Genomic DNA, 15929 nt, shown 5'->3' on the forward strand with positions numbered 1-15929 from the left:
AGCTCCATAGACCCTAAATGAAAAACTAGAGAGGAAGAGAGAGAGAGAGGGATGAATACTGTATTCAAACACAAGATATTGGGACAAATATTTGCACAGTTGTGTCACTGTGGGATGCTTATGGTAAAATAATCCTGTTGAACTCTCTCAGCTTAATAACTGCACAAGCTATGGTGAAGCAAACACTTGGCTGATTATTATTTTTTAAAGATACTGTCTCGATACAGCACAAAATTACTGCACTAATTTGAAATAATAAAGATATTTGCCACGTGAATGCTAAACAAAATGTAGACTTGCATAGCAATGCCCAAGGCCAAGCAAGGCTTGTTTCACCCAAAGCATCTTGGCAATAAAACTTCTGAGCTGTGTTTCTTTCTAATGTGTGTGTGTGTGCTGTGCAGCAGCCCATTTATGCATTTTCTGCTGTGCTGGGGCTTACATCACTGTCGTATTAGTCTAAGCAGAACGGAGCAGATTGTTTATTTTGGTTTAGCTCTGCTTCAGGCTGTAACATCAGATGTAACTCCTAGAGTGACAAATTCCAATTGCAGTGTCACAGATTAAACAAGGGTACAGAGGAGCCCTGCAAGCAGTTTTGTTTCTCACGGGAAGGAAAGGATGCTGTGCTGGCTGGAGTTAATATATATGACCCTCAAGATGAACAAAAATAAAATTATCAGCTCCCGTAACTTCATTCTGTTTTAAAAGTACACTGCCCAGAATCTTTCAAGCATTTTTTTCAGTTGGGGGTTGCAATTTGCATTCAGTTAATTAGTAAGAGTTAGTCACCTCTTATAGACTGAATGATGCAACTCTGCATTATATTTACGAAATATTGTAATTTTAACTCTACTTGCTGTTTTGCTTGTTCTCCTAAATGCTATTATTTTATTCACAGAGCCATAGTTGGTTGAGATTGGAGAGGGGACCTTTGGAGGTCCTCTAGTCCAACCTCCCCTACTCAAGCAGGGACACTCATAGTAGGGTGCCCAGGCCCATGTCTAGGCAGCTTCTGAATGGCTCCAAAGAGGAGACACCACAGTCTCTCTGGGCAGTGTGTTACAGTGCTCTGTCACCTGCATATTAAAAGAGTTTCGTCATATGTTCAGAAGAAAGCTCCTGTACATCCTATTGTATCCATTGCCCCTTGTTTTGTCACTGCTTGTCACCAAAGAAAGGCTGACTCAATTTTTACATAATCTCTTAAAGTATTTGATGATCTCCCATAAGGCTTCTCCAGGCTGAACAGTCCCAGCTTTCTCAACCTTTTGTCATGGCAGAGATGCTTCAGTTCCTTCACCAGCTGCCTAGGCCTTTGCTGGCAATCTTCAGAGATCCATGTGTTTCTTCGTACTGGAGAGCCCAGAACTGTACTCAGACTCCATGTGTCATTCAGCACTAGTGATAGTGCTGAATAGAGGTGAAGGATCATCTCCTATCACTTGCTGGCCGTACTCCTCCTAAAGCAGCTCAGGACATACACCTTTGTTTGTGGCAACGGCATGTTACTGGATCACCCAAATCTGAAGATCTTGACCTCCTTAGAAGTGTTAAATTAATATTCTTTGTGTTATAATTCAGACAACACTTTTGCTGCATTTATCTGATTGTTCCTTGTGACTTGACTAGACGTTGTGATCCATTGTTTGAGAAACATCTGCAGAAGAGTTTTTGAGTATGTGGTTTGCCTCAATGTATTGATCTCCCACCTGTTCTACAGCTGACCAGTTTTACTGTCATCAGTGTAGCCAGTTCTGATTAATGCAGAACTAAGCAAGATTAAAATGAGGCCCATTCTCTGAGTACTGATAAGAATCTTGACAAGGTTGCTGAAGCTCTTCACCTTTTGAAGTACGTAACAAATGTCTTCCATGCAATTCACTGCATGTGCAGGATGTTGAAGGTCATGTGGCAGCACACATGGCGTTTAACAAGCTGCAGCCCTTTTGTTTTTAATTCACTTGAGAACGTATATTTAAACTGTGACTAGCCCCACCATCCAATTATTAGATGAATTGAAGGTCTTATTTCATCACATAACTTTTCAAATATTAGATATTAAAAGGTCAAAAGTTTATTGGTAGTTAATTGAACATAAAATTAAGATATGAGTGAAGTGAAGAAGAAAGCTGTTGGCAGCGTGCGGTTGTGTTATTTTTAGTATAATGAATCCTTACCAATTTCCCTTGTGTTTCTGGAAACCATAGCCCATAAATACAGAATCCAGAATCAGAATAATAGGAAAAATGTAATCGGTTTCATGGGAGGATCATCTGGTCCACAGGAACTCAGAATGACCAAGCTGGCCTTAATTTGGTAGTGACATCTGAGGGCAGAGCTAGAGAGATGCTGAAGGAGGAATCTTAAGGACAGAAAGAGTCCCTAATGTAGTAGGGAATTAATTCTGGAGGAAAAAGTATTGCTGCAGGGAGTGCTCTGTTTATTTAAATGATGGAAGAACTATCTGCTCAAAGCATTGTATCTGTCAACAGAAGATGCAGGAAAATGACTTTCAAAAGAAAATAACCAAAAATACATGAAATAAACAACTAGCTAGCCCTATTTTTAGATCTCCGTGGGATGCCTCTGTAAAATAGAATAGGTGGTTGTTGTACAGATACAAAAGGAAAGAAGACTGGAAGTGCATCTGGGGTCATGCAAACAATATTCTTCAGGCTTTCTCTCTATATATTTAGTTGTGTGGTTCATGATTATGTATTTTTTTCCTCATCTGTGTTACAAGTAGTTGATGTTAGGAAAATCAGAACATCTCAGCAGAGGTCAGGGATTTTTTTTTTTATTTTTTTTTTGCTGTTGTCAGCTGACATGTCAAGGTGTTGGGTTTTTTTTGAGCTGTTATGTTCACAGAGTGCAGGACACAGATATTTCTGCACTTCTGTCACTTCACGTTTAACTTTAAAAGGAATATGTGAAGCAGAATTGGAAGATATGTAAGCAGCTGACATGTCATGTGCACTTGGAAATGTGTCCTGAATACTAACAGTGTTGCTTCTAATCCGATAAACTTCATCCCTTGTAACAAGGCTGTCTGTAGAGAGGCCAGCCCTCAAATAAAAGGTCCTTTGCTCAAGTATGCTGAAATGCTGCATAGACTCTATATTTATAAAGCCTGCGCTGCTTCAGTGTGCAGAAGATCATGTGTAGCCTGGTGATTAGGAGCAGTAGCAGGCTGCAGAGTTTCTGATGCTGTAAGACAAGGCAATGTCATTGTTTTATCACACTTTAATAACACAGGCTAGGTTCAAGGACAGCTCTCTTCCATAGCTCTGTTTAGAAAGAGAAGGCAAGCCTGATGAATCACACATGACTGAACAGATCACTGAGACTAGTTAATGTAGGAGAGAATGGGAAATATAATTGGTACATTTTATAATTGGGAACCAGTTTTGTTAAGAGCTGGCCTGAACCACCTTCTGAGGATCAGTCACACTCACAGTGTTTGACAGTTTCTGGAAGAGGCTTAAATTCTTCATATCCTTGGCTTGCTTAGTGTTGCTAGTTTTCCTAGTAGCTGTCATTTCGAGGTTGTATTTGCTTTGTTTTCTTTTTCCATTTTCTTTTCCAGTCTGTCAGGGGATTGTGAAGTTGCCACAAAGGAGGAAATAAGGCAAAGTCAGCTGAAGGTGTAGCTGCTAGGAAGCTTGACAGAGTTTAGTAACAAAAGCATCTTAGAAACAGCACCATATGACACTTTCAAAGTTCATCAACTTTGCCGATGAACTTTTCCTCTCTCTGAATCTGAACTTTAAATCAGATCAGATGGAGCATAGCATGGGGATTCACTGGCCATACCAGTTCCTAAAACTCTTGAATGACTCCTCCTTATTCTTCATTTTTTTTCCAGTTAGTTAAACTCTAATCTAAACTCTTGCTCATATGCAGCTAGTATTGCATATTGAAGACTGTCAAAAGGAAATAAATGACAGAGAAAAACTTAAGTACCTGTTAATATTTTTAAATATTTTAAAATTAGTTTTAATCAAGATCGTTGATTACCTGTATCACTGGGATGCAGGTCAAGTTTTTACCTACAACCTGTCTGCTATTTTGAGGTCAGGTTAATTCCTTTTACAGACACAGAGAATACAACAAAAGAGTGAATATGAATAGCCTCAGTGGGAAATATCTGTGTGTGGGGAAAGCTGTAAATAAATATAAGAAGTCAAAACTGTTCATTAGTGTTGACAATTATAGCTGTTATATCCCCACAGAGTAAACTGCAGAGCTCTGTTTGCTGCATCCTTTTCTTTGAGCAAATGCTTCAATAAGCACAAAGAAGTAGGAGTATTAAAGTCAGAAATCCTTGTTTCTTTCCCTAATATATTCATTCACATAACTAGGTAGGTGTGAAGGGGGGGTGGAAGGGGAAGAGAAAGATGAGCAAAGTTGAAGTACTAATGACGGTTACTGAGATACATCCTTCCATGCACGCTCATTTTCCATTAGAATCATCATTAAGGTTGGAAAAGACCTCTAAGATCATCTAGTCCAACTGTCTGCTGACCACCAATATTGCCCCTTAAACTGTGTCCCTAAGTACTACTTGTTCCCTTCCCTTCAACATTTCCATGGACAGTGACTCCACCATCTCCCTGGGCAGCCTGTTCCAGTGCCTGACCACTCTTTCAGAGATAAGTTTTTTGCAATATCCAACAGAACCTCCTCTGATGAAACTTCAGGCTATTTCCTGTAGTCCTGCTGTTACCAAGGAGAAGACACTGACCCCGACCTCACCACAACAAAAAACTACGAAAATGAGAGAATTATATAAACAAGTCATTCTAACGACTAGTACTATAGTGTGATTGAGATTACAAACTGCTTCCGTCACACTTTTAATAGAAATTAACTGCTTTGCACCATTACAATCTACCAAGTCAAAGTGCATTCAGTGAGATTTCCTAACCCAAGGCTCACTTTTCTTCCCTTTGAATAGAAGAGCTGATGCAGGTAACTGCGCCTTGATGCTTATGCAGAAGTATTTGCCTTGAGGATGAAATGGTGAACTATCTGTAAATTATAATGGCAGTAAGGAGTTGAAGAAGATAATTCTCTATAAATGAATCACTTCATTATAGCAATAACTTCAGGGTGTTTTTGTTTATAAGATAATAATCATATCTTTGGTTGAGACTGAAGGCTCATGTAATGGGAAGCATCCTCAAGTTATTGTTTAGAAGAACATTTAAACTGAATATTCATATTTGAAAAGGATGACAAAAAGCATAAAACATAATGTTGAGGTGGTGTAAGACAATTCTCTAGGAGCAAATGCTCTTAGTTTAGCTATTCTATCTCCTGCTTCATTTCTTCCTTCTCTACCTTACCTTGTTTTCTGGTCTTTATTTCTTCTATACATTCCTGAAAAGGAATAACTGAAGGATTCACAGTAGACACATGCTGCATGCAACAGACCTATTCCCTCCTGGTATCGCAGGGAATTTAAATGATTATGTGTGTGACAGCATATATATATATATATATATATTTCTTTTTTCCCTCCTGTGTCTTTCCAGGGATTTCAGCATCTACAATAAGAGAAAATGTGGTTGCGATTCTGTCTTGTTTTGCCTTTTGGGAAAGTTTAATTCTATCTCATGTATTTACAGAAGACATAATTTTCAAAGGCCTTCTCCAGAGGTTTGTTTTGGAAAATAGAGTTATGGGTCTTAAATAAGAAAACAGAATAATTCAGTAAGTTCTGGTGTTTAGAGTCTCAGAATAAACCTTCTGCCAAAAATCTGTACTATTAAACTCTCCACACACAAATTGCTGTTACCTACTGGAAGCTGTGCATACTAACTCTTGAAATATGCCCAGAAACTTTTTAAGACATTGCTGTTTTGCAAGCCTAATGCTGTGCCGGGGTCCCCTCTAAAAAATTAATGTCACAGAAGATTGACTTCCAGTGGAATAAGAGCAGTTGTTGACACTGTTTATTGTATAGATACAGTGCTATTGTATCTATATAGATATAGAAACTAAGACTAAATTAATTTAAATCATTGGAAGAAATCAACGGAATCCTTATAAACTAGTCAGAAAAATAAGATGATTAGGGTACAAAGGCAATTTGAACTTTTAATTTATTCAACTTATCACTGAAGGATTTCATGGTGTCACTTGCGCAGCAGAGTTAAACCTTCCTTCTCTTATTGTGATATCCCAACCTCAAACCCTGTGTTTGTTTCTTTGATTGTTTATTCTTCTGAAAACCAAACTAGGCTGATTTCTGACCGTGTGTCTCTGGTTTGTCAGAGCTGGATATTTCAAGTTACAGAGTTGAAAGAGTGTGAAAGGGAGTCTGAGAAAAAGGGAGTATGTGCTGGCATGGATTGCCTGCTGTTATGTACGGTTCTGCCGATGCTCCTGGGAGCTGAGGGTTGCCTCTGGGCTGAGGGGAAGTCTGCTGTGAGCCAGCTGAAATCGAGGGAGAGTGTGTGAAGCATTTGCCTCCCTTTGGTAGCCAGAGGTGAGGCTACTTAGCCAGCAGGAGGTCAGTGTGTGCAAAAAGTGACTGTGACAGAATCAGTTCACAGCAAGTTGTAAGCTGCACACCTTCTGAGTTAATGTTTACAGATACTTCTCCATCCTTTCTACTGTGTTATTTTGTTGTTTTTGTTTTGTTTTGTTTTTTTGTATTGATTTGTTTTCTGTTCTGGTTTTTTAGTGAGTGCAGTTGCATATATATGTACTACTGATCTCCTTTCAAAGCATGACTGATGTTCCAGTTATGCACTGTGCACAGAGTGTTACAGACAACCAGTCTGACAGATAACAGGTTTCTTCTCCATCCTAATCATCCTGTTCTTTTATAACATTAGACACAGCTGTTACTGGCAAGTATTCTCGTGTCTCAACACAGAGTTCAGAAAGGGGTGTCTGAGCAAGCATAGTTCCATTGCAGGGCACCAACATACGTATGTAACTGCATGTAAGAGTTCCCTTGCCTGTGCTATTATGGCATGGATGCTGTTCCCAGCTACAGCAGTTACAGATTTTACAGGCCATAATGTCTATCACGTCCACAGCATGAGAAGAATTATGACAACGGGTTAACAGGAGTTCTACTGAAAGGAGCACTTGCCATCATGTTCTCCAGTTTGTAGAGTGCCTGTCCTCTCCTCTTGCATTCTAGTTTATTGCTGTCAGTCTGTTCCTGTGTTCAGGCTTTTCAGTGCTGCTTTCCAACAGAAATGAGGAACATGAAAGTACATTTTGCAGAAAAATATACAACATAAGAAAAGAGACAGTAGGTCAGATTTCTTCTGCCAGAGCCCCTTTAAGTTAGCAGCCATGGGTCAGAATACATTTTTATACAGAAGCGCAGCCAGAAAATCTGAGCACATGCAGCAGTGTCTCATGCTGTTCATAACCTTCACTGCATGACCTTTGTGTAGTGTGGCAAGCTGTTGAAGACACAAAACCAGAATGTTTTTGTTGTTTTAATAGATTTAATATTTATGTTTTGAAAATACTATTCTTATATGTACTGTTTTTCTTAATTGGCATGGGATATATTAAAAAAAAAAAATAATAATTTTTTTTTTTTTATCCTCTGGGAAGGGAAATGCAGGGTTGTGTATTTCAGTGGTTATAAAAATCCATGAAAAGTAGTTTTTTTCTGCAATGTTATTCTTGTCCCTTTTCTCTTGTGAGATCTTGATACCTGTTTCAAATGCCTAACCCTTGTCAAAATATTTAGAGGTTGCATTGTTACTTACAATATGAGATATAGTTTAGTGGTTTTCTGTAGGTATGGTAAAGGGAGGACGGTTTGACTACATGATATTGTAGGTCCTTTCCAACCTTGTGATTCTATGATTCCATGGTCACAAGTTTGGTCTGCAGTTGCTGTTTCAGTCCTTGTATTCCCATATAATAGCGTATTTCTCATTAAAAGGCAGGACTAGTTACTGTTCTTTCTGCCAAACCGCCTCAGTTCTAAAACAGGAATCACTGCAGTAATTTTCTATTTTTCTGTATTCATACTTTCATATAAATAGTAGCGTGTTTCTAATGTGATTTAATGATCTACTCTAACTGGAAGTACTTGGGAGTATTTTCCATAGTGGGAAAACCACACACATAAAGCATGATAAACAGGAAGCAGTTCTTTCAATATTTTTGAATAGGGCTGTTAACTGTATGCAATAGAAAAGAAAGCCAGATGTGCCACTAGCTTTGTATGAATTAGAGAACTGTACCCTTCCTACACACGTGATGGATGGATGAAGTGGCTTATTTAGGCACTGTAATTTTGTTCTGTTGAGTGCTACTCAAGGATAGTATTTGTTTAATTATTTTGATTGTTTATGGAGTATGAGAGTGCCTGTAGTGTCTGTGTAGCCTAAGTCTGCATTTCCCGTATTTCCCCTTTTTACACATTTTATTCAGAGATTCATCTTTTTTTTTTTTTTTTTTTTTTTTTTTTTCAAATAGCACTGATCGATCTGACCTGTAAGTTAACCAAGATTCATTTTGGAATAGCATAGAGATCCATTTATAAATGAAAATGGTACTTATATAGAAAGCTTTTTGAAGTACAGGAAGATTGCCAACACAGAAAAATGTATTAGAAATGCGCAAGTGTGTTATGATAAATATAGCACTCAGAGGTGGGGTTAAAGGCTGAGATATAGCTGTGTGCATTCAGATTTATTTACTGCACGGAAATGAATCCCAAATGGCTATTTTTGCTTCACTGACTGCAATCCCACCAAGGCAGCCTTATAGACATCTGCTAAGGTTTTTTATTATTATTTGGTTAAGATTTTGAGATTGAGGTGAGAAAAATCCAACTGTCACCTAGAAATGACCTCGAGGGGGTTTCACAGATTTGTCCAAAATGTTTTTCACAGATTTATACAGGCTTAGATATATTCCTCACTTCAAAGCACTTCAGACCACGGCTACTCACATTTTCCAAAAAATAACAGACTGATGTATGTGGTATGCTGTTTGACCTTCACCCAGCCAAGCTTTTTTCAAAATCTGAAAGATAAAGACCGAGTGAGGGACAGATGCCTACCAGGTTGTTCTTAAATAGGCACCGTAAGATACATCAATTAATGCACTGCTATGCCTGCAAACGATTCCTGATGGTAAGTAGTCCCTCATGTTCATAGTCACCAGACTCACTCTCAGTACGTTAATAACATCTGTGAGATTTTGGGATATACTAGTGCAATTGATTTCCCAGAGGGATTCTTATCTGAACAAGATCAAGTCCTCATATCTTTATTTACCCAGAGCATTGTTGTAGTGTATCTGAGCATTATCTGTGCCTTGCTGCTTCTCACTTAAGAGGAAGGAGGAAATAGTGTACAGACCAGGCAGCTATTCCAACTGTGCTGTAGTTGTGCCACAGTTATGTAAAAGTAATAGCATGAAGCAGAAACATTTTGGTTCTCTTTTCTTCTTGATTTAAGTAAATTTGTGCTGATAAAATTCTAATGAAAAGGACTAAGCACTGAGGAGTGAGTGACTTATTATGGAGAATTTCTGTGATTCATTGTAATGGTGGATTTTCAATTTTTAAAAGTGGTTACTTTCCTAATTGGTGAACAAAAAGGGCCAATTTATCCCTTGCTGTGAGAAACATTTTTCTTATATATTATTCTCCTGAAGCCTCTAATTCAGCCCACCACATTATGTAAATGGAGCCTATGAAATACGTTTTAAAACATACATCAGACTTACATTACTAGACTTACGTTAGATTGAGCAAGGGCTCTTGTTACACTGTATGGCAATTCTTTTGACTTTTACAATATTCCTTTCTAAAATAAATTGTGTTTGGTTCAAGTAAGGCTTCTGTTAATAAGTGTTGAGGCTATGAGTATTTACTAGCTTTGCTCAAGTATTATGAACATAATCTCTACATCTTAGTATTTACTGATCTCAAAAACAAAACTATATTCATTTTAAACTAGAAGTGCTTTCTCTTGGTACAAAATCTTCAAATGCTGTAGTGCAGTGACTGTTCTAATGCCAAACTAATTTGGGTAAATCTACATAGCATACAGATTTCTGAAAGCCTTGTGACACAGATACCAAAAGCTGCAAAATTAACAGTCTTAGTTGTGCAAGCGAAGTTTAATGTTTCAGCATACAGGCAGCACTCAGACTTGTATATGCTTTCTATGCGTTGTTTGTAAATCTGTTAGTGTTAAAAGATAGTGTTTAAACACTGAATTTCTCCCTTAGGAGCTGAGCTCCCTGTGGAGAGTATTGTTTGATTTCAAACAATGGCAATTCATTAAGAAGCAAAATAGATATCACAAATTAATTATGTTAATTATGTTAGTAACTGATGGTAGTGGCTTATTTGCATAATGGAGTCCTATTAGTCTTGGTTTCCTACAAGTTTAGGTGAAAATATAAAAGCACCATGTTCTTTCCTGACCTGTTTTTTTTTAATGATACTTAACTGTTGGTGAATTGCTCCTCATACAAAAACTGTCTTTTGTCCTCAAAAGAAAGGTCAGAGAGGAGCAACCTTAGATCCAGGAATCTTCACATTACTCATTTACAGCTACAGGTAATTTGGACTGGTTCTAAAAGAAAGCTTTGAGGTGTTTTTCTTAAGATTACATCTAGTGGTGAGCTGTGAGGACTTGTGCACAGTAAGGACAAGATAACTGCTCCTCTAGTTCTCTGTTTAATGATCTTAGGACCATTCAGGGCTAAAATTATACAGATCAGCTTCTCATTTTGCCTTACAGCTGTCTTTTTAAAATTGTTATTTGTTACATTCAGAACAGCAAGTGGGCAACTAATAAGGATTAGTAATGGGTAGGTTTTATTTAATTCCATTTTTAAGCTGCTTTATTCAACAAAATCCTTAGAACACAGAGATTATATTTTTAGACACCAACACACACTGCCATGAATTCTATACTATGTGCAACTCTAAAGCATATTTTCATGGATGATTAAATGTTTATATACAGTATCTAAAATTACTATTGATTACTCTTTGTTGTTGTATTCCCACATTGAGGGCTTGATGATTTCCTGTTTCAATGGGTTTTCAAAGCATCATCTAGCAGGATTTACAGAAGTTATATTAGTATTGTTAACAAATGATTTTATCATAAGTTCTTCTGTATTTGATGTATTTTAGCGCGTGGCTCATGGAGTATAGTGAATATGTGAAAAAAACGTACTTGTTTCTGAGAAAACGTTAACGTTTAACCTATTTTTACTTTTATTTGCCTGTGGGCAAAAATGTATAGTATACTATTTAATCACTTATGTAAGAATCTCACTGTTCTTTTCATCTTAATACATCTCTTTTTCTGTTTTCTGATCATTGATGCTTGGAGTTGATAATATTTCTCAAGGAAGAGATAAGCAAGCCATGCTGTACAATACTTACAGAAAACATGACTTTATTAGAGGGGTCATAGTCATTACTTTGGGAATGACAGTTAAAGTGTGTCTATCAAAAGTTAACTGAGCTTAGCATATAGCAAACTGTGCCTGCAGTGGTGAAACATTTCATGTGCGTGTGATATTCACCATCTTACTCATCTTTTTCTCTTCCACCTTCTGAGGAAGTGGTTCTGAAAATTTTTTTTTAGAGAGTTGGTGCCCGTCCTTGCTGCGGCCCCTGCTGGGGTGTCCTAGGGTACACTCAAGTTCAGAAGTCTAGCTCTTTGTCCTCACTATTCCTATGTGTTCTTCCCCTGCAGCCCCAGTAGCATATCCTGTCAAGCTTGAGATATGAGTACTTAGGTGTCTCCGTGTAGGTGTCTGCATGTGTGGTAGGTGTTGGAGGTCCTATCACTGTCAGTGGATTTTTCATCCATACAGACCATGCAGCCAAGCAGTTGATTCAGCTCACCAGCTTGCTTCAGCATACAGCTCGTGTACTGATGTACTCCAGGCTCCATTGAGTATGCTCACTATAGTGTGGGAATTTCTCACTTAGCCTGCAGATAGTTACTTCTATGTGGCACTGAAGTTTAAAAGTCTTGTTCCCTATTGAATCACATACCTCTCTCCAGAAGCTGAATGATTTTGCATATCCTCACTGCAGGAATTATCTCCTTGTAGAGTTCCAGTGGCTGGTTTGAGAGACTGAAGAAGGGACATGGTGGTTATCACAAAGTTCTGTCTATCTTTCTTAGCTGGTCTCTTTTATTTCTCTTTTAACATTTCTATTTAATCTTACCTTCCAAAGTTTGATGTTTTACCATATATGATCTTACCTCATATAAAAGTTTTCTGTTTCTAAGGCACTTTCCTTGATTCAGATTCCAGTTTTTGGTGAAGATTCAAGATTCAATAAAAATTTATCTCCTGTGCCACGTATCTCCATCATTTTAGAAACTCCCTCTTTATAAAACTGTTGCAATGTGCCAGGCTACATTCTGGATTTGTGTCCTTGCTTGTCTTGTGTACCACTAATAAAAACTTATTACACAGTTAGAAGTTAATTATGAAGCTTTTTGTGGATTTTGATTCACAGTATTTATATTGTAGAGTACTTATCATTTTCATGGTTCTGTTTTTAACAGGAGTCCTGTGCTTGTGTTCCAGTGTGTGCATCGCCATGTCATTTGCCTAGATTGTTTCCATTTGTACTGTGTGACAATGTTAAATGATCGTCAGTTCATCTATGACCCAGATCTTGGCTACTCCCTCCCATGTGTAGGTAAGTTGTAGCAGATTTTCTCTTTGGGGAAAAAAAAAAAAAAGGTTATTACTATTTCATTTTTAAAATTTCATCTTATTTTGAGTACACCTACAGAAATTATGTTGTTCAGGAGTTGTTTCATGTCATGCAGAAGAATACTGAAGTGTTTCTTGATGGGCACATGAACTGGAGAATTAAATAGATTCCTTTTTTTGGTCAGGATTTTATAATCATGAAGTGCTAATTGAGGTTCAACATTACTCTTCTAGTTAAAAATTAAATAAAAAAAAAAATCCTTGACCTCCACAATTCCACTTTTGAATGAAATAAGTTGTTAACTTTCTTGGCCTGTCTTCAAGAGCTAATAAAAAAGGACTGCAGCAGGAATTTCAAATTGCCTTCCTGTTGATGAAGTTATTGCTACTAATTGTTGCTGCATTGAATGAAATGTAGATCGCCCTGACAAAGTGGTAGGTTATCTGTTTTACCTGCGTAGGAAACAAAATGTGTTTGGAGATTTGATTCCATTACACTGACTTGTGAACTAAAAAAAATCTCAAAACTGTTGCTTTTAAGAAGTATATATATTTTTTCCTGTTGTTGTAACTGCATATGTGCTGTGTAGTGGTATAAGAATCATTTTCCCGTATATTAGAAGCTGCATCTAAGCTGGCTTTACCTGGTTGCTTGGATAGTTGACAAGAAAGATTCAAACTAATACAAAGATAAATGGTCAACATTTCTTAAGTGTAGCATTTACTCACAGAAAAGACTTGCCTTTAGGACACTGGAAGTGTAGTAATAAGAACCATTATTTGTTCTTAATTACTTAGGATGCAATCTTGTGGTGGGCATCAAATGATGTTTCACTAGAATTACATGCTGTTCACCTGATCTGTCTCACTGTATTTCTCTCCTCTTTCATAGGCACCTTGCTCTGCTACTGTAGTTACATGCAGAAATATTTTTAATGTTGTATAAAGAAGAACAGAAAGGGAACTTTTCTCCTAGCATTCTTTCCTTCACCATTACTGTAGTACTGTGTAGTTAGTCTGTACTCTTAACCTCCTGTGCCTACTTCTCCAAAACTTAATCAACTTTCTACACAAATTTACTAGCTATGTCATTGTTGTAGTTGAGTTGAATCCATCCATTTGGCAAGTCACACTTTTCCCCCCTTACATGTGTTGAAGTTGGGAACTATGGGAAATGAGCAGTAGAAACAAGGTAGGGATAAGATGAGGGGAAAATGCAAAAAGAGAGCTGAAAACCTCAAGGATGTCATTTCAGTCTTTGTGGGATGAAGAAGGCATGGAATTGGCCTATGAAAAAGAGACCCTAAGCAATGTACAGACAGTACTTCTGTTCAAGTGAGATAGGGCTCCGCTGACAATCTAGTCTCAGATTTTTTATGCTTTGTGTTAAAATAGCTGAACATGGATATACTGAAGTACTGCTAATCTTCATGTTTCTGAACTTCTCAAGTGAAAAAGCTGTTTTCCAAATATTATATAATAAAGTAGTAGTGCTAGTTCTAGTAACAGCAGCTGTGATAGTATGAATAAGAGCAACAGAGGTGCCATACATTTTGTCTCTTTTCACCATCTGTAAAAACTTTTCTTTGAGAAACTGCCTGCTTATGTGTTTTGACCCTGCCCTGGGCCAGTCAAGTGTATATCTTAGATGTGCCTGAGTACAGTGCAGTACAAATACCGAGCCAGAGACAAATTATGATATTGAAAGAAAAGCAGTGTAGCTGGGTCACTACAGCATGTTGGACAACATTTTTGACATTGCTGATAGGCTGATGTTGGCTGTCAAGGCAAATACTAGTTCATGACCTACCCTAGTGTTTCTGCATAGTGCTTTTGGTGCTGTCCAGGTGTGCCTGCTTGCTCAAAGCCAGCCTGATGGTTTGTAGTAAGTACTGATGTTATATTCTGCTGTCATGCTTTGTGTTGCAGAGATTCTCAGTCATAATCTCTGAGCATTCACAGTTTCATATGACACTTCATCTAAGCCAAAAATTGATTTCTAACTCTGTCAGTTCTCTTTGGTGTATTATTAGTTCTGTGTCAATAAAAACATTCCTAAGTATTACCTTTTTGACTGCACAGCAGGCCAAAGAGTCTGACTGGTGGTGTTGTAACTCTACTGCCGTGTTTCTGCTGTCACCTTTAACCTGACTTTCTGGTATGCAAGAAACTTAGTTGTTTCTAGAAAAACTGATGACTAAGTTATCTTCTGTCATTTGAGAAAGACATAAGGCTGAGCTGTATCACACCTGTGAAGAATAAAGGCTGCTTTGCCAATCCTCTTGCTATTACTGTTCTGTTATAAAGTTTAGCCTCCTTCATTATCTCTGCATTCAGCAGCTTTCATCAGCAGTGAATTCAATTAAGAAACATTCAGTATGGTGTCATGTGATTTTCTTTTCTACTTATCGTAGCACTCCTACTGAATAGTAGAAGATTTTTGCAATCTAGAGTTCACAGTCTTCATTTTTGCAACTGCAATTTGCAGTTTATATTTACATGTGAGGAAGATAAAGCAGTGTTTGACACAGCTTGTTCTAATTACCTCAGTGAAGCCTAAAATTATTTCCTCTTGACAGGAATGAATACCATGGGGCATGCCAAGAAATGACTTTTTTTCTAACAGTGGCAGTGTTGATTTAATACGTGTTACTTCTAACAGCGCTTGACTGAAAGCAAAAAATATTTGATCTGAGATTTATTGAAAGGTTAGATGTTGATTTGAGTCTATGTGTAAAAGGAATGCAAAACAAAGTCATAGTTACTGTAGAAAAGTTTGTGTTGCAGTAGGTGACTGGGTTGCATAGACAGATCAAAACCTCTGTCTATATCATTCATGTATTTTATACATTACAAGCAAGTGATGGAGTGGTATTTATGGTGTCTTGATCAGAAAATACCGGTGTTCTAAATTTATGCTAAGTTAAAATTATTTCAGTTTTCATACAAGAATTGATTTATTTTAAATGTAGCCCATTTCTTTGAGGCTTGTAGAACTGTAGAGGAGGGTTTGGTTTTGTAATAAAGTCTAAACCTTTTGCATGTCCAATTAGTTGTGTTTATTCTAGTATTTTTGAAATAGATAACATAATGAGCATAGCCTGCAGTTTCCATTAACATTTGACTCATTGTTCAGATTTTTATCAAGGGAATGTATTAACAGAGTGAGATTTTTTTATCTTCTATTGGATCAATCTAGAGTCAAAAATGCCATGCACACAACA

The 15929-nt window shown here is 37.4% G+C and overlaps 1 protein-coding gene across 1 annotated transcript in view; it reads left to right on the forward strand.

The window, feature by feature from the left end:
- Positions 1 to 15929, forward strand: part of PRKN (parkin RBR E3 ubiquitin protein ligase) — a 504333-nt gene that overhangs the window by 235876 nt on the left and 252528 nt on the right. The window contains exon 6 of the mRNA XM_032443533.1: positions 12552 to 12688. Within this exon, the coding sequence (XP_032299424.1) occupies positions 12552 to 12688 (137 nt within the window). The remainder of the gene's footprint in view (positions 1 to 12551; positions 12689 to 15929) is intronic.

This window comes from Coturnix japonica, chromosome 3 (assembly GCF_001577835.2).
Source record: "Coturnix japonica isolate 7356 chromosome 3, Coturnix japonica 2.1, whole genome shotgun sequence".
In the NCBI taxonomy this organism is placed as follows: domain Eukaryota; kingdom Metazoa; phylum Chordata; class Aves; order Galliformes; family Phasianidae; genus Coturnix; species Coturnix japonica.